Raw genomic sequence first — 20,695 nt, forward strand, 5'->3', positions numbered from 1 at the left:
GACGCGTGTGATGGAGCATTGTCCTGCATGAAAATCATGTTTTTCTTGAAGGATGCAGACTTCTTCCTGTACCACTGCTTGAAGAAGGTGTCTTCCAGAAACTGGCAGTAGGACTGGGAGTTGAGCTTGACTCCATCCTCAACCCAAAAAGGCCCCACAAGCTCATCTTTGATGATACCAGCCCAAACCAGTACTCCACCTCCAACTTGCTGGCGTCTGAGTCGGACTGGAGCTCTCTGCCCTTTACCAATCCAGCCACGGGCCCATCCATCTGGCCCATCAAGACTCACTCTCATTTCATCAGTCCATAAAACCTTAGAAAAATCAGTCTTGAGATATTTCTTGGCCCAGTCTTGACGTTTCAGCTTGTGTGTCTTGTTCAGTGGTGGTCGTCTTTCAGCCTTTCTTACCTTGGCCATGTCTCTGAGTATTGCACACCTTGTGCTTTTGGGCACTCCAGTGATATTGCAGCTCTGAAATATGGCCAAACTGGTGGCAAGTGGCATCTTGGCAGCTGCACGCTTGACTTTTCTCAGTTCATGGGCAGTTATTTTGCGCCTTGGTTTTTCCACATGCTTCTTGCGACCCTGTTGACTATTTTGAATGAAACGCTTGATTGTTCGATGATCACGCTTCAGAAGCTTTGCAATTTTAAGAGTGCTGCATCCCTCTGCAAGATATCTCACTATTTTTGACTTTTCTGAGCCTGTCAAGTCCTTCTTTTGACCCATTTTGCCAAAGGAAAGGAAGTTGCCTAATAATTATGCACACCTGATATAGGGTGTTGATGTCATTAGACCACACCCCTCCTCATTACAGAGATGCACATCACCTAATATGCTTAATTGGTAGTAGGCTTTCGAGCTTGGAGTAAGACAACATGCATAAAGAGGATGATGTGGTCAAAATACTCATTTGCCTAATAATTCTGCACGTAGTGTAGTGTTATCTGTAGTTTTACATAGGACTGCAGGTAGCACAGTGTGCTGTCCGCATGTGCACTTCCGTTCCGCAAAAAAAATAGAGCATGTCCTATTCTTGTCTGCAGCTGCCAGCCATGTGCGGTGTCCGTGTTTTGCGGTCTGCAATTTGCCCTTAAGTGGTGTCTGCATTAGGGTTGTTGCGGGTATCGAATTTTCGATACCCAATTTATACTTTTGTCTGGTATCAACCTCGATACTGGGATTTGTCTTTTTTTGCGGAATGGAAGCACAGAATGGAACCCCACAGAGGCACTCCATATTTCTTCCGTATCTCTGGATTTGCGGACCCATTCAAGTAAATGGGTCCGTATATGTGATGCAGAGTGTACACAGACGGTGCCCTGTGTATTGCGGAACGGGAGCACAACGTTCATGAGCAAGAGGCCTAAGACTTCTGCTGAAACAAGCAGTTATTAACATTACATTGCTGGCTTCCATCTCAAGAGTAACCCGCCCTTGCAACCTAAGACTTCGTGCAGACGAGCATATGCTGCTCGTGGGCAGGCCATATTTCAGTGGCATCGCTCCTGTGAACTGGATGGCACAGCATCATAGGCGTCTATGATGGGGTGCGCTACCAGACACCCGCGGGGTTACTGCAGCATCCCACAGACACCAAGCCGGAATATTCTAAATCGTGTCTCACTGTTCCCCAATCTACACATCTCACCATCATGCCAGCCCCCCATCTGCACCCCCAGCTCTAACCACACTCACCATGTCCACGTTCCCCCTCCACACACACACACACATTCACCCCCGCACTCATACACACTTTCGCACCCCACGGTCACCCCCCCACACATTTTACCGCAAAGTTCACATCCCACACATGTTTGCCCCCACATTTTCCCACCATGTTAACCTCCCACATGTTTACCCCCCCCCCCCCCACACACACACACGGTCGCACCCCCCCTACATACACACACACGCGATCACCCCCCCCCCCCCCCCAGGGTTGGGCGATATCAAAAATATTCAGACGATAACGATATTAAGAAATTTATTGCAATACCGATATATATCGCGATAAAAACCCGTTTAAAAGAAAAAAAAAACACAAGGAGACGTTATACTGTATGGGGGGCCTCAAGGAGACGTTATACTGTATGGGGGCCCTAAAGGAGACGTTATACTGTATGGGGGCCCTAAAGGAGACGTTATACTGTATGGGGGGCCTCAAGGAGACGTTATACTGTATGGGGGGGTCTCAAGGAGACATTATACTGTATGGGGGCCACAAAGAGACGTTATACTGTATGGGGGTCTCAACGAGACATTATACTGTATGGGGGCGGGGGCCACAACGAGACATTATACTGTATGGGGGCCACAAGGAGACGTTATACCGTATGGGGGGTCTCAAGGAGACATTATACTGTATGGGGGCGGGGGCCACAAGGAGATGTTATACTGTATGGGGGGGCCTCAAGGAGACGTTACACTGTATGGGGGGCCACAAGGAGATGTTATACTGTATGGGGGGCCACAAGGAGACGTTATACTGTATGGGGGCCACAAGGAGACGTTATACTGTATGGGGCGGGGGCCACAAGGAGATGTTATACTGTAGGGGGCGGGGGCCACAAGGAGATGTTATACTGTAGGGGGCCAGGGCCACAAGGAGATGTTGTACTGTAGGGGGCGGGGGCCACAAGGAGATGTTATACTGTAGGGGGCCGGGGCCACAAGGAGACATTATACTGTAGGGGGCGGGGGCCACAAGGAGATGTTATAATAAAGTCTTGTGGCCACAGGCCACCATACATACAATAATGTCTTCTTGTTGCTCATGCTTGGGGGACTCATGTGACTCATTATTCCCTAATGCCTGCTATTATAGATCAATGTGCTGACACTATTCTATGCTTTTTAGGGTCTCTCACTCACTCCTGTTCCTCTGCCTGGACACTCCTCGCAGGCCAGGAGTCGGGCGACGTGGCGAACTCTTCTGCGGAGGGAGTCTGGAGAGACTTTTCCCGCGGCTGCCTCGCTTGTGTGCTCTGATTCTGACATGAGATGTCGGTGGTCGGAGATTTGAATATGGGAGCAAGGAGGAGGAAGAGCCGGGGGCGGCCGCTGCGGGAAGTAATACGTTTGTAATTTCATCATCAGAGCACACGAGCGAGGCAGCCGCAGGAAAAGTCTCTCCAGAGACACCCTACTCACACAGAGTTCGCCACATACAACAGAACCGGCCCGGGTGGGTGACGGATGGTGATGTCAGATGGTGGGTGGAGTCTGGAGACTTGAATAAGGGAGGCGGAGCAAGAAGGAGCCAGGAGCGAGTGGCGGGAGGGGAAGTAATGTGCTTGTACTCAGCGCTATGCAAGGTGCAGGGGAGGACGCAGATTTAGAAGCAGTCAGCGCACATGACCGCTTCGATGAAATCACAAAATACCACGGTAATTAGGAAACAGCGATATCGCAATTTTTTTTATACCGCGGTATATCGTGAACACCGGTATATCGCCCAACCCTACCCTCCCACAGGCGTACGTTCACCCCCCCACACACACGCGCGCGCGTACGTACGTACGTTCAACACCCCCTCCCCCCGCGCGCACGTCCCCCCCCCCGCGTGCACGCTCACCCCCCGCGCACGTTGACCCCCCCACACACACACGTACGTCCATACCACCCCCACACCCGCGTACGTTAACCCCCCACAGTCACCCCCCATACCCACATTCACGCCCATATTTTATTACCATGTTCAATCACCCCCTCACATTTTCCCACCGCCATGTGCACCCACTATAGTCCCTCCTGTTCCCCCAGTGTAAATACCTAAGTGATAAAATACATTTGATTGGCTCCGCCCACAGCCAGCAGTCAAGAGCATGCAGTGTTAATACCTGTGGTACAGACAGGTATTAGTTCTGGTCTCCTCTCACTTCAGGCGCCATCACTCTAAATAAGGGGTCACGTGATTGCAGTATGTCACGTGCCTCCTTGACGTCACAAGGTCCCTCCGAGTCATGGGATTTAGGCTGCGCGGCTCTCCTGGTTCCGACCCACGTGATCTAGGTGCCACGTGATGTTGTGTCGTCAGCAGGTCCTTACCGGATATAGTATTTAGCCACTACCGTTGTTTCTTTTTTAAAGACGTGAAGCCCACCTGCCCGTCCGCTGACAGACAGCTGCGACTCCTATGTGCACAGCGCTCCAGAGCCCGACGGAGGGGGCAGTGCTAGAGGCGGAGGAGCTTAGGAAGTTCCTGTATGGCCGGTGTCCCGTTCCTGTGAGTCCTTAGACTGCTCAGCCCTTTGGTTTGACGCAGAGGCTTCTGTCCCACGGATCTGTAACGCCTGAGGACCATTGCGGTTTTCTGCTCCGGCACTGACCGCTCAAAATTGCATCGTAAAGGAGGCAAATAAATGTAGAGAACAGGACGGCATCTTATCTTAAAGGGATAGGCCACTTAAAGGCATGGTCACCTAATTTATTTTGACAACTTTGTTGTAAACAGTGTTATGTGACTCTTCCTATTATATTGTTAATGGTGTTGACCAAACTTGTGTTACCTATGGATTCAGCCACCGCGGACCATATGGTTATGGTCCCGAACCTTGCACGCTGAGCTTGAAACCTGCAAGTCCGCTCAACACTAGCTGTTAATAGAAGATCAGCACCGCTTTCTTATTCTGTAAAGCCCCCCCCCCCCCGACTGCACAGCAGTGTCCTCCTAAACATGGCCCCGATGGAGAAGCACATGACCTGACCGCCAGCCTCGCCTTGTGTTTTTCAGTGGGCGCAGTGGATGGACGTGTCCGGTCACAGGCCCCTCCGTCTGCGACCGCGTTTAGCGGTCCATTGAGATTATAGTGCGGAGAAGCGGTGCAGCACAGAAGACGTCGCCGCTGATCTAATAGTGATGCCCTATTTACAACACCTTTATGAGAATAACTATGAAATGGCCGATCCCTTTAAGAGAAGCAGTTGTCCTGTCTTTTAGCCTCTGTAATATTCTGCTTGGTCATCACGGAAACGTGCAGTCCTCTGCTGTTCTCTCGGGGAGCAGTTGCACCCAGCACGACATTTTGGAAAGCAGGTTGGGTAGGCCGTAGCAAGAGCCACTCTTTGGTGGGGGCCCCAAGTGGTGTCTCGATGTCCTGGTGGTTGGCTGATTGATACAGGCCTAGAAATTGGCACTCATCACTGGTCACACACCTGGAGGGGAATGATGCCCATACAAATGGGGTGCCAAGTCCACCAGAAAGTGGGAATCTGCTCTGTCTGAGTTGTTGGAAAAAGGAGGGTTATAAAATAAGATGATGGGCGTATGGATCCCTGTTTGGCGGCATTGATCGATGTAGAGGCCGGAGCACGCACCGCCGCTCCACAAAAACCTTGCATAGCATATCTATGCCAGGCTTTAGCAGAACGGGCACCGTCAGGAGCAGCGATTTGCTATGTGAGCTCCTCGCCTCCGCTAAAGCCTTGTGCTATGGAAGGCTTAAGCAGAGCAGAACAAGCGGGCACCAGTAGAAGCCCACATAGCACATCACTGGGCACCCCTTTGGCAAGTATCGCAGCTTGTAAGCGCTTTTTGTAGCTAAGAGTCTTCTGTATTCTTCCAGCGCTGGCCTCCTCACTGCGCTTGCGCCAACTACGTTACAATGAGGAAGCCGGCACCAGGAGCGCGGCATTCACTCACTGCGCCTGCACCGAATACAGAAGCGCATGGCGCGGGAATTGGTACTCGATACTGAAGTTTCACGTCAATCAACAGGAGCGGGGCGGGCTGGAGGGACGCGATGGGTGGCTAAAATGGTTAGTGAACGGAGCCCTCTAGGTGCTAATGACGCCCACATAGCACCTAGAGGCTCATTAGCATATCTATTAAAGTACGTTTTTAACAAACTGCTGCAGGAACTACTGTTAGAAACATACGGTTATGTAGTGCTGACAATGGCGCATCGCTAATGTCAGTCAGCTACATAACAGTATTTCTGGTGGTAGAAACCCTTTAATGGTTGGAGAGGTGTTCTTTCATTACATTTTGTGCCTTTTTTTTTCTCCAAATATACCTCATCGCTCCACAGGACTTGTTTCCAAAATGCATCAGGGTTGTTTAGATGTTAGATGTTCTTTTGCAAACTTCTGATGGCCTTCTCTTGACCCCCCCCACTGTTCTTGTTAACTGTTGTTTCTTAAAGGGGTATTCCTATCACAGACAATGAGGGCATATTGCTAAGATATGCCCCAATTGTTTGATAGGTGTGGGTCCCACCTCTGGGACCTGCACCTACAACGAGAACGGAGTGGGGATTTCCCGAGGTCCGTCCACCACCAAGCGCTGCTCCCATAGAAGTGAATGGCAGGGCATCGCGCACGCGCGCCCTGCTCCCATTCATTTCTGTGGGGCAGATGAAATGGCCGTGCCAGCGCTCGCCTATTTTTGGCGGCCCCATAGAAATGGTAGTGCGCCCTCCGTTCATTTCCCATTGTCTGTGATGGGAATACCCCATAATTACACTTCAAACTGAGGAAATGGCAACCTAAAACTAGCACAGAAGGCGTAAGCTGAAGGTTTTACCATGGCCCTCAGTCCCCTGATCTGAATGTCATTGGAAATCTGTGGATAGATCTTAAAAGAGCAGTGCGTGCAAGACGACCCAGGAATCTCTCAGAACTGGAGACCTTTGCAAGGAAGAATGGATGAAAATCCCTCAAACAGGAACTGAAAGATTCATGGCTGGTTACAAAAAGCATTTACAAGTTGTGTGATACTAAAGTTTTAGATACTAAGGTATTAACTAGGTACTGTTGCTTAGAGCCCTTTTCCTTTTTTGTGATTTTGAAAATGTAAAAGATGAAAATACATTTTTATTTTTTGTACTTAAAATACAAAGAGAATGTGTCATCTTTAACTTTGCCTTTTGTAGATCGCTTCATATTCAACTTGCTTAAAGGGAACATACCATCATCATCATCATCATCATCATCAGAAAATGAACTGCTGTTTAAATCACTTTTTTTGATATCAAAAAATTAAAAATGTTTTAGGTTGTTTTTATTTTTAATGCAGTTTTTGCTCTGGCCACCATGTCTAATAATTGGCGCCACTTCTTGGTTTGTACAGATCATTTTACTGCAGTTAAAGGGGTTGTCTGGGTTCAGAGCCTAACCTGGACATATCCCCATTTTTACCCTCCGACATGAGCATATCATGCTCTCCTTTGTACTGCATTGTGGCTTTTTTGTTTATATTTTTACACTGCTAGGCGGAGGCTTCTGCCAAGCGGTGTTGGTGACATCACCGGTACTGATGTGTGGGCTTTAGCACTGCCCTAGCCTTTTACAGGCCATTAGTGCCGGTGATGTCACCGGGCTCACTCCTAGGCAGAAGCCTCCACCTAGCTTTACGCTAGGATCTCCAAAAAAAGCTCTTGTCCTCTGCAATTCGGTGCAGGACAAAGGAGCATCAAAGCATGGAAGGTAGGGATATGTCTGTGTTCACCCTATTCCTGCCTGTAATGATACCACCTCTGTGTATAGATAAGACAGGATCCTCCATTCACAATAGGTGATTGTCACCTCTTATCTCTTTCCTTGTACAATGACTTCTGCACAGAGCAGCTTAGAAAACTCTGCCGTAGAAGTCACTGGGGTCTGTACATTGTGTCTATGGTCCATGGGGCTGCTGTAAAGGAATCTTCTAAATGCTGTTAAGAACGGCTCAGGCAAGATGGCCGCCCCCATAATCTTGTTCAGGACATGACCTGCAATCAGAAAATAAAAACAGATTAGAAAAAAAGTATATGTGCTTCTATCTGGTTTCACCAGGCAGATACATTTTTTTTTGGTGACACATTTCTTTTAACATTCACAGTAAGTCATTTTGACCAGGGGTGCTCAAACTTTTGCATGCCACTGTAGATCTGGTCATGGTTTTCAGGGGCCTAACTATGGTGCTTTGTCTTTATCCCTTGCAGACTTTGGATTCAACTTTGAAGGGATGACTGTCTGTGCTGCGAAAGGCTGTAAAAATCGTTTGTCAAAGGGATGCGGTAAACATTTTTTCAGGTTTGTGAATTATTACTTAGCAAAATGTTATACATTTTTCTTGACCAACCTCTGAATCACCATTCAGGTATGGAAGTCCAGCAAATCTTCTGGTTGCTTGTAAAAGAGGGTCGTTAGTATCCTAAACAGGGGACCCTTGTCATAGATGCCTTATGCCTTATTAAAAGGGTTTTCCGACTTTTTTTTTTTTTTTTGTAACACGTGACCTATCCTCTGCATAGGTCATCAGTATCTGGTCGGTGGGAGTCTGACACTTGGGACTCCGCGATCAGCTGTTTGAGAAGGCACCGGCGCTCCTGTGAGAATTTCGTGCTTCTCACTGTTCACCAATCACAGTGCCACACATTGTTCAGCGGCTTCTCAAAAAGCTAATTGGTGGGGGTCCTGGCTATCAGACCACCAGTGGTCAGATATAGTGATGATGGGTCATCAGTTTAAGAATTCGGAAAATCCCTTTAAAGAGGACCTGCCACCGCTAAAACAGGCCTGTTTTTAATAGCTCCATGTAATAACAATTCTGGAGCATCTATTCTTATGTCTGTATGTTGTGCCATTCCTTTATTATTTCTACTAGAAGTTAAGAATAAATTCCTAGCAGTCTGCAGTAAGGGTACAGAGGGGTGGTAACCAGTTGGGGGTGTCCCTGCACAGACTGACAATGACAGCACTAACTGGATAAAGTGAGTCTGTGCAGGTACACCCCCCAACCGGTTACCTCCCCTCTGTACCCTTACTGCAGACTGCTAGCAATTTTTCTTAACTTCTAGTAGAAATAATAAAGGAATGGCACAACATAGAGACATAAGAATAGATGCTCCAGAATTGTTATTACATGGGGAATACATGAAGCTATTAAAACGGTCACGTCAGGAGGGGTGACAGGTCCTCTTTAATGGGATTCTGTCACCAGGATTAACGATATGTAGATATTTATATGTGCCCATTAGTCTTCATGCAGTGTTTAAAATGATCCCTCTGTTATGCTCTGTGTGTTTTGATTTTTTTATAAGAATCTATCTTATTGATGTGTAAATTACCTCTGTCAGGAGCCCAAGGGGTCGTCCCACGATCCCCTGGAGCCCAGCACCGCCTACTACTTCATTTATTCACTGCACTATCCTGACGTCATGTAATCTCTGCTCCGTAGTCTCGCGCAGGCGCAGTGGACACTGTAGTCTGCGCCTATGAGGACTACTGGCACCGACTTCCACTTGTCCACTGCGCATGCGCCGGCTCCCTGCTCACCCCGATCGGACCGGAAAAGACTCTCTGCGCAAGGCAGTCCTAGGCGGAGGAATCTTCTGTCAGCAAGCGCGAGACTACGGAGCAGAGATTACATGACGTCAGGATAGTGCAGTGAATAAATTTAGTAGGCGGTGCTGAGCTCCGGATCGATGGGCGCGGCTGGGCTCCAGGAGATCGTGGGACAACCCCTTGGGCTCCTGACAGAGGTCATTTACATATCAATAAGATAGATTTTTATAAGAATATAAGGCACAGAGAGCAAAAACAGAGGCATCATTGTAAACACTGCATGAAGACTAATGGGCACATATAAATATCTGCATATCGTTAATCCTGGTGACAGAATCCCTTTAAGGCACATATACAGACCTTCTTTTTTCCATAGGTTAACCCCTTTGAAGGGAAGATAGTGGTTTAGAGCTCTGCATTAGAAAACGCAACTCCGACCACTAGAAATATATATTGGGAAATGAACACTAGTAGATCACTTTTTATTTAAAAAATGTCGCCTGGGCATCCCCCAGGCATACTTCTACTGAAATTTGCGGAACTACATTGGACTTGCAGTAAATTTATAACCATTCTATTTTATTTTTTTTTCCATAAATTTGTCGCGGGTGCCCAAACAACTTCAGTCTAAAAACTGACCAAATAAATTCTCCCTATTAACACTAAATTGTGTGCATATGTGGATAATCTCCCTCTTATTCTCACCATCTGACTTGAACTGGAAGGGGGCATTTATTGAATGCAGTTACACCCGTTACTTAGAAATATTATAGGGTACTAGCAGAAGGACCCAGCTTCGCACGGGTATATTTCATCTATTTGATTTAATGTTTGTGTCGTTTAAAAGATCTCTACCTCTACAGTACCCCGCCCCTTAAAGGGGTTGTCCGGGTTCAGAGCTGAACCCTGACATGCCTCCATTTTCACCCAGGCAGCCCCCCTGACTTGAGCATCGGAGCAGTTCATGCTCCGATGCTCTCCTTTGCTCTCTATGGAGTTGCCAGGAAGCCCGGTGACGTCACTGACACTGATGGGCGGGCTTTAGCGCTGCCCTAGCCAGTAAAACTGCTAGGACAGCACTAAAGCATGCCTGTCAGAGCCGGTGACGTCAACGAACACACTGCCGGGTGGAAACCTGGCAGTGTGTTATTGTAAACAAGAGTCTGTGCCCTGCGCAATCTAGCACAGGGCAAGGGAGCACATCGGAGCATGAGATGCTCCGATGTTAACATCAGGGGGGCTGCCTGGGGGAAAATATGGTTATGTCCGGGTTTCAGCTCTGAACCCAGACAACCCGTTTAACAGAACTCCACAGCCCCTTAACACTGACCCCCGCCCTGCCCCTTAAAATGGGGCCTCCACAGCAGCCCATCACCTTGACTTTGACCTTCAGGGAAGCGCGCTCCTTTAGCAGTGAGTTTCACAGCACCCCACTCCCTTGACATTGACCTCCTCAGGGGCCCGTCCCCTTAACAGTGACCTATACAGCACCCCACCCCTTAACACTGACCTCCATTGGGACCACCCCCTTATCTGTTACCGCCACTGTTCCCTGCCCTTTAAGGCCTCTTTAACACAAGCGTGTGCGGATTAGGTCCGGATGAGTTGCAAATATCGCGTGGGTACGATGCGTTTTGCACGTGCGTGATAAAAAACGGAATGTTTACAAACGCCTCTAAGCAACCATCTGTGAAAAGCGCATCGCATCCGCACTTGCTTGCGGATGCTATTTCTAAAAAAAAAAAAATTCCTCTCCACGCAGCTCCATTCACTTCTATGGGGCCAGTGTTGCGTGAAAATCGCAGAATATAGAACATGCTGCGATTTTCACGCACCGCACAAGTGATGCATGAAAACAAACGCTCATGTGCACAGACCCATTGAAATGAATGGGTCCGGATTCAGTGCAGGTGCAATGAATACTCGCTCGTGTAAAATTGGCTTAACAATGACCTCCACAGCGCCCTGCCCCTTTAAGGCTATACGACGACATGTGGCACCAATGTCTCGCAGCATAGCCTGTCATAAAAATTGTTGCAACATGCTGCGACTGGATTTTTCTGTGCGTCAGTCGCTGCATGTCGCAGTGCAACACCATAGACTATAATTATAAAAATTGTCGTGCGACATCAATGTCAGTGTAGTTGTGCCCTATGTGTCGTGAGACTTATTGTTGCACAACACATTTCGTCATGTAGCCCTGGCCTAAAGCTGACCTACAGTAGTAAAGAAAAATGACTGGGTTGTTATGGAAACCTAGAGTAAAACTGTGTGGAGACTAAGGAACCTGCGAGCGTCTATTGGCTGATAGCGGACATGTGACCATGTGTATGGCAGTTGGGATTTGAAGAGAGAGTTGCAGGCTTGTATTTGCTAATGCAGGTCATTTTTGGGGAATGTCTCAGGAACGATACATCCTAGAGAGCTGAGACTTAGTCTAAAACCTTCCCGGACACTTGATGTACCTGTGTGCCAAATTTGGTGATTGGTTCAGTCGTTTGGTCGCGCATAAAGACCAGACAGACAAACTCATATTATATTATATATATAATTATACAGATGTTCTAATATTCGGGAACTTAAATTCTTGTATATTATAATGCTATTGCATCACAGAACCATATTCATGCATTTTCTCTTTTTGTGGTCAATACTTTTGTTTTACCAGCAGATGGTGCTGAGGCAATACTGATGCCACATTCATGCTCTGTAATTGTACTCCCCTAGATTAGGCTTTGTTTACATCTCGTTTTCGAGATCCGACAGGCTATTCCAGCACAGAGCAGCCTGCCGGATCCTCTACTTCACCGCTTGATCCCCCTTGACTGCAATTGTCACGGTCCCTTATGTGACTGTCAGGAAATCGAGCAGATTGGCTGAGCGTGGAGGAATCTAACAGCCTCCTTGATTTCTCTTGATTGTGTTAGGGTTGATGACCACTTCTCTTTTCTCAGCTGTTGCTCAGTGGTCATAACGTCTACCCTTTATCGTCTGACCCCACCCTTCTGACTATGCGGTAGATGGCTTAATTTGGGTTTGGCTGAGCTGGTGTGAGTTTCTCTGGTGTTCCTGCTCATCTGTCTCTACAGAAGTTAAATGTCGTGTTTTTTTGTTTGTTATATTCCCTGTTTGTATTTGGGCCTGAGATAAAGACTTCCATTTGTCCATCTGGGGAGGAATGGGTTGTCTCTGGCCCTAACTTTTTTCCAGGGCCTTATAGGGATATAAAGGCCTAGGTATACAGCATATGAATATTCCTACCTTCAGGATCTAATTATATTGATATAGTTAGGGCCTAGATTAGGGTTGGTTAGGAGGTGACCTGTTTCTTTCCTAGTTTCCAGGCCCAGTTACTGTTCCCCTTCCTATGTTCAGTGTGGAGTCATTTCCCCCCCCCCCCCCCACTAATCGTGACAGCAATGGGCTCTGCAGGTGATCTGGCTGATTTCCGGGATAAATGCTGGGTTTCAGTCGAAACCTGACATTTATGCTGGAAAACAGCCAGTTCACCACCAGACCAGTGGTGAAGTAGAGGACCTGGCAGGCTTCTCTGTGCTCTAAACAGATGTGAATTGTGAACGAGTCCTTGCCTCCAGGAAGCACCCATACTGCCGCACCTCTTATAGCAAGAAACATCCCCCAAAAATTTTTTAGGGTCTTCCAGCATTCAGTATATATCCCTAGAATAGGTGATGCATATGATTTCTGGCTCCAGCTCCTGGGAACCTCACCAATCATGAGAACAGAGGGTCAGTGAATGGAGCAGTAGTATGCATGTTGGTCCACTGCTACATCCACTTCCATGGGACTAGTGGGAATGATCTGGAATGAGTGCACCTCTTTTGTCTCATTTGCAGGTTTCCAATGAAAAATCCAGAATATCTTGCCAGATGGCTTGCAGTCATCCGTCGTGACAAGTGGAAGCCTTCAATTTACAGCAGACTCTGCAGTGATCACTTCACAGAAGAAGACTACATGCTGCGGCCTGGCGCCTCATACCCTTACCTGCGACTGGATGCCGTGCCTTCTATTATCAATGGAGTCCGTATTAAAAAACCGCCCATTAAAAAATCTGCAAAAAACAAAGATGCTGCCACGCCGCCAACTAATGTGTCTCAGAAGCCGGCGTCCACCGCTGGATCCATGACGCTAGAAGCGGTTATGTCTGTTGAGCACTCCTACTCGGCTGTCCCCAGTAATAAGGAGAACGTCCGGACCCCAAAAGTGGACCCCACCCTTGTTAACCTAAGAAAGAAAAAGAGCTCGCTCCAGAAACAAGTTCTGAGGCAGAAGGCCAGGATAAGCAGCATGAAGAGCATGATCATGCAGCTGAGGAGCAGCATGCTGGACAGTGACCCTATTCGTCTGGTGTCCAAGCACTTTAGCGGCCTAACTCTAGATCTGTTCAGACACCAGGTGCAGAAGAACAAGAAGCCCAAAGTCATCCAGTTCTCCAAAGAGGTCCGAGGGTTTGCTGTAACTCTGTATTATTACTCTCCAGAGGCTTATGAACTCTGCAGACAGGTCCTATCCTTGCCCGATCTGGCCACTCTGAGAAAGTGGATGCCATCTGTGGTGGAGAAGGCACAGACTGAAATGTTAATGGACAAAGTGGCCACAGATTAAATGACACCTTAAGTAGAGATGTCTTCTGACTCTTATGCGCTCGGGCACTGTATGAGGAACCATATATACTGGTTTGAATTCCTTCGCTGCAATACCATTTCTTGTATTCTCCAACCATTACATGCCTCTATGTGCGTCACCTGCATACGGCAGAGTATTAAACCTACCCGATGTCGGTGGCATCACTATGACACGGCCTGACAATGGACCAGGAGACCACAGCAGCCGATTGTAGTCGGCTAGATTTTTAGACTCCATGCCTACTGAATTTGTGCCTTTTTGTTGCAGGTATATGCTCCTGACTGATGCCATAAATGGTATGTTCTGATTAATGACATTCTATAGCATTACAGTGGCATATGTCGCCCAGTGACTGGCATTGTAAAAAAAAAAAAGTCGGTATACTGGCCCAACAGAGACCAAAAGGATATTCTTTGGGTGAAGCGAGCCTTGTTAATCGTAATTCATATGTACGCCATTCATTTTTCTTGGACTATACAGTATCTTAAAGGGTAATATAAACACAAGACCAACGCTGGCCCACATGCCTAAACTACAGTTGGTACATGCAATACATATTGCGGCAAATTTTGGTGGCCAACAACTTGAAAAAAATATGAGTACCAGCTCCTACAGCAAAACACAGACCTGCAAAAATTGAAGCTCACAGGTACCAATACAAAAGATATACTTTACTGAATTACACTTGTACATACATAAAAGACATTGTGATTAAAAAGGTAGCAGCAAGAAAAACACCATCCCAGTGGGACACTGGCTACATGTTCTATTATAATAACCAACAATTTATAAACATCTATCCATGTGGCTGAGTCTCATACATTACAACAATATATGCATAAGGGACTACAAGTCTCCACAAATGTTCACCGCAGTCCAAACGCGAATGTCACAATAAGGTCAATAAAATAAAAAGTCAATAAAACAAGGACATAAAATCTATAGACTGCTGACAACAAAAAAGTAATAGCCATGAACCAGGAGAGACTCTCCTACAGAGCTGGTGTGCCCAAACCAGGATGGCGCTACCCAAACGCTCGTTTCAGCGTGCCTTCGTCAGGGTTTTTTAGGGCTTTTACAGTAGGTTTAAGTACACTTCAAGTGACTGAACAACTTGAATATCAGATAAGAATAAAGACAAAGACATAAGTACAATAAAAAACATTAAAATAAAAGTGATAAAGCCAGCATCGTAATCTACAAATGTGTAAATCCATATCTGACTCTACACAAGGATTGCTATCGGAAGGTGAGGTACATGGATCTGGTAAAGTGCCAATGGCAAGGGAGGAATTATCAAAAAACTTGCATGGGCTGTAAGGTAAAGGTTTTGACTTTGCATCCCAATTTTTTTTTTTTTTTTTTTAATCTTTAGGATTGTCTGCTGTTTGTTTTTTGGCAAATTTTTGCAGGGTGATGTAGTCAAAGTGCTGAACAAGGGTCCTTCTGTCTTGAATGGAGAAACGACACGCTATCTATAAAGGCCAGTAATTCCTGAAGACATGGCAGGAACACTGACTGTCTATTTTATTTGGGGACATTGGATGAGGTCTGTGCACCTCAGTCTTGCTTGGAGACTGCACGCTTTCTATGTAGGCCAGTTTTGCAGGTGAAGCTGTATGGGAAGTTGGCATTTCTGACTTTCTTGAGGGAACTGGTTTTCCTTTGTAAGGATCAGTGCTACTATGAAATATGTCATCTTGAAGCAATTAACTAAGGAGGGTAGTAGATGTTTCAGAAGATCGGTCATTCAGCTTTTTAAGTTCAACTTGATGAAATGTTCCTTGATAGCTGATGCAATTTCTTCATGTACTGTGCAATCTCTTTTTAATGCAGCAGTTTCTGACTGAAGTATGAGCATAGCCGTGCTTTGCACAATGCTGCTTCACCCCCACATGTCGGAGGGCAGGCTCCATCCAGAGGGTATTGAGAGGAACTAGAATTTTCTGAACAGACTGTAGTATCTATGTCTTGTGTTTGCCTGAGCTGTTCTCTTAATTTCCATAAGCTCGCCTCTTTGTCTTCTATGCTAGCTTTCAAGGATGTAATCTGCTGGTCTGTGTAGCTTTTTTCACAACTTCATTCTCTCCATCTCAATCCTTATAACTTGATTTGAGGCAGTCAATCTCTTTGTATGGTGCTGTACCATTGGCTACTTATTTTTATTTATTTTTTCTATTTTGAGGATTTGAATTTTCTTCCAGATCTTCTATCTTTTGCTCAAGCATTTGTATTTGTTCTCGGCAAAGATCATGAATAATGCTTGACAGTTGTTCCTGGCAGGCTCCATCCAGCTGAGCACAGAGGTGCGACTCATTCAGTTTCTGCGGTCCTTGTTCCTCGTCAGTTTTTAGTGCTGTCAGCCCTTCACGTATGTCCACGTTGTCTCCAGGTAGAGGAGTTTATTCTGTATTAATGTCCATTCCTGATCTGGTCTTTCAAGCTGGTTATTTCCAGCTCTAGGCTCTGCACAAGCTCATCACACATGTTTTGTTTGAAGTTGCTGCTGTTGTTTTCCTGGATTCCACCTCATATTCTTTACTCAGTTTTGTCAGAAAATTCTGTACAAACAGAATCCTCAATCCCTGGTCGCTTGGCAAGGTTAGAAGTTAATGTAGAGCCAATTTCAAAGGGTGAAATTACAGAAGCATGCAAGCTATTTTGGCGCTTTCCAGGTGCCCATGTCACCCTTTTTCGATTAACCCGTTGGTCTTCGTGGGAGGGTTGGGAAGATGCAACAATTATGTATGTTAAATTCCATATTTGTTCTTCCCTTTCTTTTCAAAGTTGCTTTATTTCTGCCAGCAAATGGGAATGTTCTTATTTAGCCATTGCATGGGTTTTTTTTTATCTCGGAAGAGGCCTCCAGTTCTTCAAGCTGTTTCTTCAAATCAAGGATTTCCTTCCTATATCTCTTAAGCAAAGCTTGGTCATCCAACACCTCATTAACATGTGGAGTATTTCTTACATGTTTGGCTGTACTTGCAAACTGCAGAGTGCTCGGGGTCTCGTCAAATGAAACTGGTGTAATAGTACAAATGATTACAGTCTTTGTGTTTCCACCAAATGAATTTGCGTGAGCTTGCTATCTAGGTAATTTATGAATCCACCAACTTTGACCATCACTCAGCTTTTTAATAACTTATCCAAGAATAAACAAACTGCGGTTGATATTGTAACCTCCTTTAAATCGTACACCTTCTGCACCAGTCTGGCTTGCCCTTTCACTTCCAGCCAAGTCAACAAGATTCAAATGAGATGCCATTACTGGTCCCTCACAGTTCTCCTTGTTTCCTGGGTCATTTCTCTCACTGCTTTCAACAATCCTTCTAAATATGGTATGAGAGCGGCTGCTGTGGTCATTCATTTTTGTCTCGTCATAGTGTCTGTTTTTCTCCCTTTTTGATCCATTGCAAAACCTGCTCAGGTTCCATTACAAGCTCTTCTGTTAGGTCAGCAACGTATACATTACAATTGATATCTTCTCGTATTTCCAAAGATTTCTCTAAACCTACTGTAAAAGCCATAAAAAAAACTAAAAACAAAACCTGACGAAGGCACGCCGAAACGCGTGTTGGAGTAGCGCTATCCTGGTTTGGGCACACCAGCTCTATAGGGGAGTCTCTCCTGGTTCATGGCTATTACTTCTTTGTTGTCAGCAGTCTATATAGATTTGTCCTTGTTTTATGGGCAGTATGTCTTATTGTGACATTAGCTTTTGGACTGTGGTGAACATTTGTGGAGACTTGTTGTCCCTTATGCATATATTGTAATGTATGAGACTCGGCCACATGGATAGATGTTTAGAAATTGTTGGTTATTATAATATATCCTGTAGCCAGTGTCCCACTGGGATAATGTTTTTCTTGCTGCTACACTTTTTTTTTTTTTTTTTTTTTTGCATCATCTTTTATGTATGTACAAGTGTAATTCAATAAAGTATATCTTTTGTATTGGTACCTGTCGGCTTCAATTTTAAAGGGGGTTTTCTAGAATATTGATGAGCTCAATATCAGATTGATGGAGATCTGACTTGGCTGTATGAAGAGGCCTCAGCACTTTGTGACCTCTTGGGCCTCTTCCTAGGCCAGTGACTTCATGTTCACTTGGCCTGGGTGAAGCTCATTCCGATTCAGTTGAATGGGGCTGAGCTGCAGTGCCAAGAACAGGCGCTATACCGTGGACAACACTGTGCTTGATAAGCGGCGAGGAGGTTGTTTCCTTAAGCAGCTGATCGGTGGGGGTACCGTGAGTTAGACCCCTGCCAGTCTCCTATTCTGAGGATGGGCCATCGATGTGAAAATTCTGGTAAACCCTTTTAAAGTAGGGCTCTGATGCAATGTGCACCAAGCCGTGGAGAATGAACAGGGATCTAATGGGTTGCTGCCTCTTGTCTTTGATTTATTACTTTAATACATAAAGCCCAGTGTTCCTACAACTTCTTCTAATAAGTGTTTTACAGCAAACCTTGGGGTTCACAACAAAGAGTGCTACTGCTGTGTATGTACGTGTACACTGCTCCATCAGTGCATTGAATTAAAGTTTGTCAGCCCATTTCACGTTACTGAACCACCAACAACGCTAGATGGGTCACCTAGCAGGTGCACACATGCCTATGGATGTTACCAGTTGGGGGTATGTCCCGTCCTTGCACTGTCTAGCATTGACCAATCAGTCTGCTAGTGACAGACTGTAAAGGGACACACCCCTAATTGGTAACAACCCTCTGTATCTTTTTATACATAAGCTTCTAGCAGGAATAAGAGGGCACATAGATCCATAAAAAAATAAAATAAAAAGTCCACGTGACTTACAAATTTAGAAAATATTTGAAATGTGTAAGCGTCATGTGGACCTATTCATTTTATGGATCCGTGCCTTTTCTATGTATGAATTGTCTCATACCCTGCTCGCAAGTGTGTGTGTGTGTGTGTGTGTGTGTGTGTGTGTGTGTGTATTTTCAATGGAAAACAGAGCAGCACTCCAGTAAAGGTGAAAAAAGGAAAGCTGTTTATTTCACCCAGTGGTGATGCGACGTTTCGGCTCCAACATGAAGCCTTTCTCAAGCTCTAGCTGGAGCCGAAACGTTGCATCACCACTGTGTGAAATAAACTGCTTTCATTTTTTCACCTTTTTACTGGAGTGCTGCTCTGTTTTTCATTGATATTATCCTGGGATGCTATTCCCACTGGAGCTTGCACCCAATCTCCAATATATTACAAGGTTGTTGCTGCCATTTATTATAGGGGTGAAGGGTCACAGCAAGTGGTCGGTAACATCTCTTTAAATAGAAAGAGATAAATATGTGCAAGGCTTAGGCCTCTATCACACGGGCGTTGCATGTGAGTGCCGGATAGGATGCGGGTGCGTTGCGGGAAAATACACTATTTCCACGCGAGTGCAAAGCGATATAATGCGTTTTGCACGGGCGTGAGGAAAAATTGGCATGTTTGGTACCCAGACTTCTTCACAGAAGTTTGGGTTTGCAATCGGTGTTATGTAAATTTTTTTTTTTTAACATGGTTATAAGGAAAAAATAATAGCATTCTTAAAAACAGAATGCTAACTAAATTACAGGTGGAGGGGTTTAAAATAAAAAAGAAATTAAACTCGCCTCTTCCACTTGTTCGCGCTGCTCGGCTTCTCTTTTCTTCCTCTTTGATGACCTGGGAGGAAAAGGACCTTTTGGTGATGTTGCTGCACTTATCACATAATCCATCACCATGGTGGATCATGTGATGTGCGCAGTGACATCACCAAAGGTCCTTTTCCTCCCAGGTCATCAAAGAAGAAGAAAAGAGAAGCCGGGTAGCGCAAACAAGTGGATGAGTTTAATTATTATTTTGTTAACCCCTCCATCCCTAATTTACTTTAGCATTCTGTATTAAGAATGCTATTACTTGCCCTTATAACCATGTTATAAGGGAAAATAATAAAGATTGTGTCCCTATTCCGATTGTCTCCTAGCAACCATGCGTGAAAATCGCACCGCATCCACACTTGCTTGCGATTTTTCACGCAGCCCCATTCACTTCTATGGGGCCTGCGTTGCATAAAAAACACACAAAGAGGAGCATGCTGCGATTTTTCACACAACGCACAAGTTATGTGTGAAAATCACCGCTCATGTGTACAGCCCCATAGAAAATAAATGGTTCCGTATTCAGTGCGGGTGCAATGCGTTTACCTCACGCATTGCACCCGCGTGGAAAACACCTGTGTGAAAGAGGCCTTAAAGGGGTTCTCCAGTTTCATTAAGACATGGGCAATGGAAGGAAAAACCATATAATAGTAAAGGCAGTATTACTCGCCCATTAGATCAGCCCCACCGCTCCGATTCTCCCTGCCAGGTTCTGTGTACCTGACTGCAGCAATGAGGTCACCTTGACCGTACATGAACACTACAGCCAACCGCTGCGGATGAGGTCACATGCTGTCAGCATGGCGGCATTGCTGCCGCTTTTCTTACCGTTTTTGGTGGTGGTTGTCCTGTTTTAACACAATGATAAAGTGATAGCATGTCCTAGCGCTTTACCTTCACAAAGTCTTTCATTTCTTAACATGATTTGTGCAGCTTTAAGTAAAGCATACATGTTTTGCTGCTTCTACCTGATCTATGTATTGCTGTGCTCAGCGACTGCAGACGTTGTAAAGTCTTTAGTTTTGCAATAAACATGTAAAACAAGCTCTTCTCATTCTGGACATGTTATGTGATTGGTATGTTGATCACTAGATCCATAGAAGTTACACCAATGGTGCTTTATTGACTGGACCTA

General features: G+C 45.7%; 1 protein-coding gene across 1 annotated transcript; it reads left to right on the top strand.

Moving 5' to 3' along the window:
• The first annotated feature begins 4,049 nt into the window (after positions 1 to 4,049).
• On the top strand, positions 4,050 to 14,681 carry LOC122936027 (THAP domain-containing protein 1-like). The gene is made up of 3 exons (XM_044292024.1): positions 4,050 to 4,230; positions 7,928 to 8,018; positions 13,130 to 14,681. Exons 2-3 carry the CDS (start codon positions 7,951 to 7,953, stop codon positions 13,896 to 13,898), a joined length of 837 nt encoding a protein of 278 aa, XP_044147959.1. The 5' UTR covers positions 4,050 to 4,230; positions 7,928 to 7,950; the 3' UTR covers positions 13,899 to 14,681.
• The last annotated feature ends 6,014 nt before the right edge of the window (positions 14,682 to 20,695 follow it).

This window comes from Bufo gargarizans, chromosome 1, assembly GCF_014858855.1.
Source record: "Bufo gargarizans isolate SCDJY-AF-19 chromosome 1, ASM1485885v1, whole genome shotgun sequence".
In the NCBI taxonomy this organism is placed as follows: Eukaryota; Metazoa; Chordata; class Amphibia; order Anura; family Bufonidae; genus Bufo; species Bufo gargarizans.

Coding starts and splice junctions, on each gene's coding strand:
- LOC122936027 (XM_044292024.1), top strand. CDS start 7,951: ATGACTGTCTGTGCTGCGAAAGGCTGTAAAAATCGTTTGTCAAAGGGA. Junction 8,019..13,129: donor TGCGGTAAACATTTTTTCAG/GTTTGTGAATTA, acceptor TCTCATTTGCAG/GTTTCCAATGAAAAATCCAG.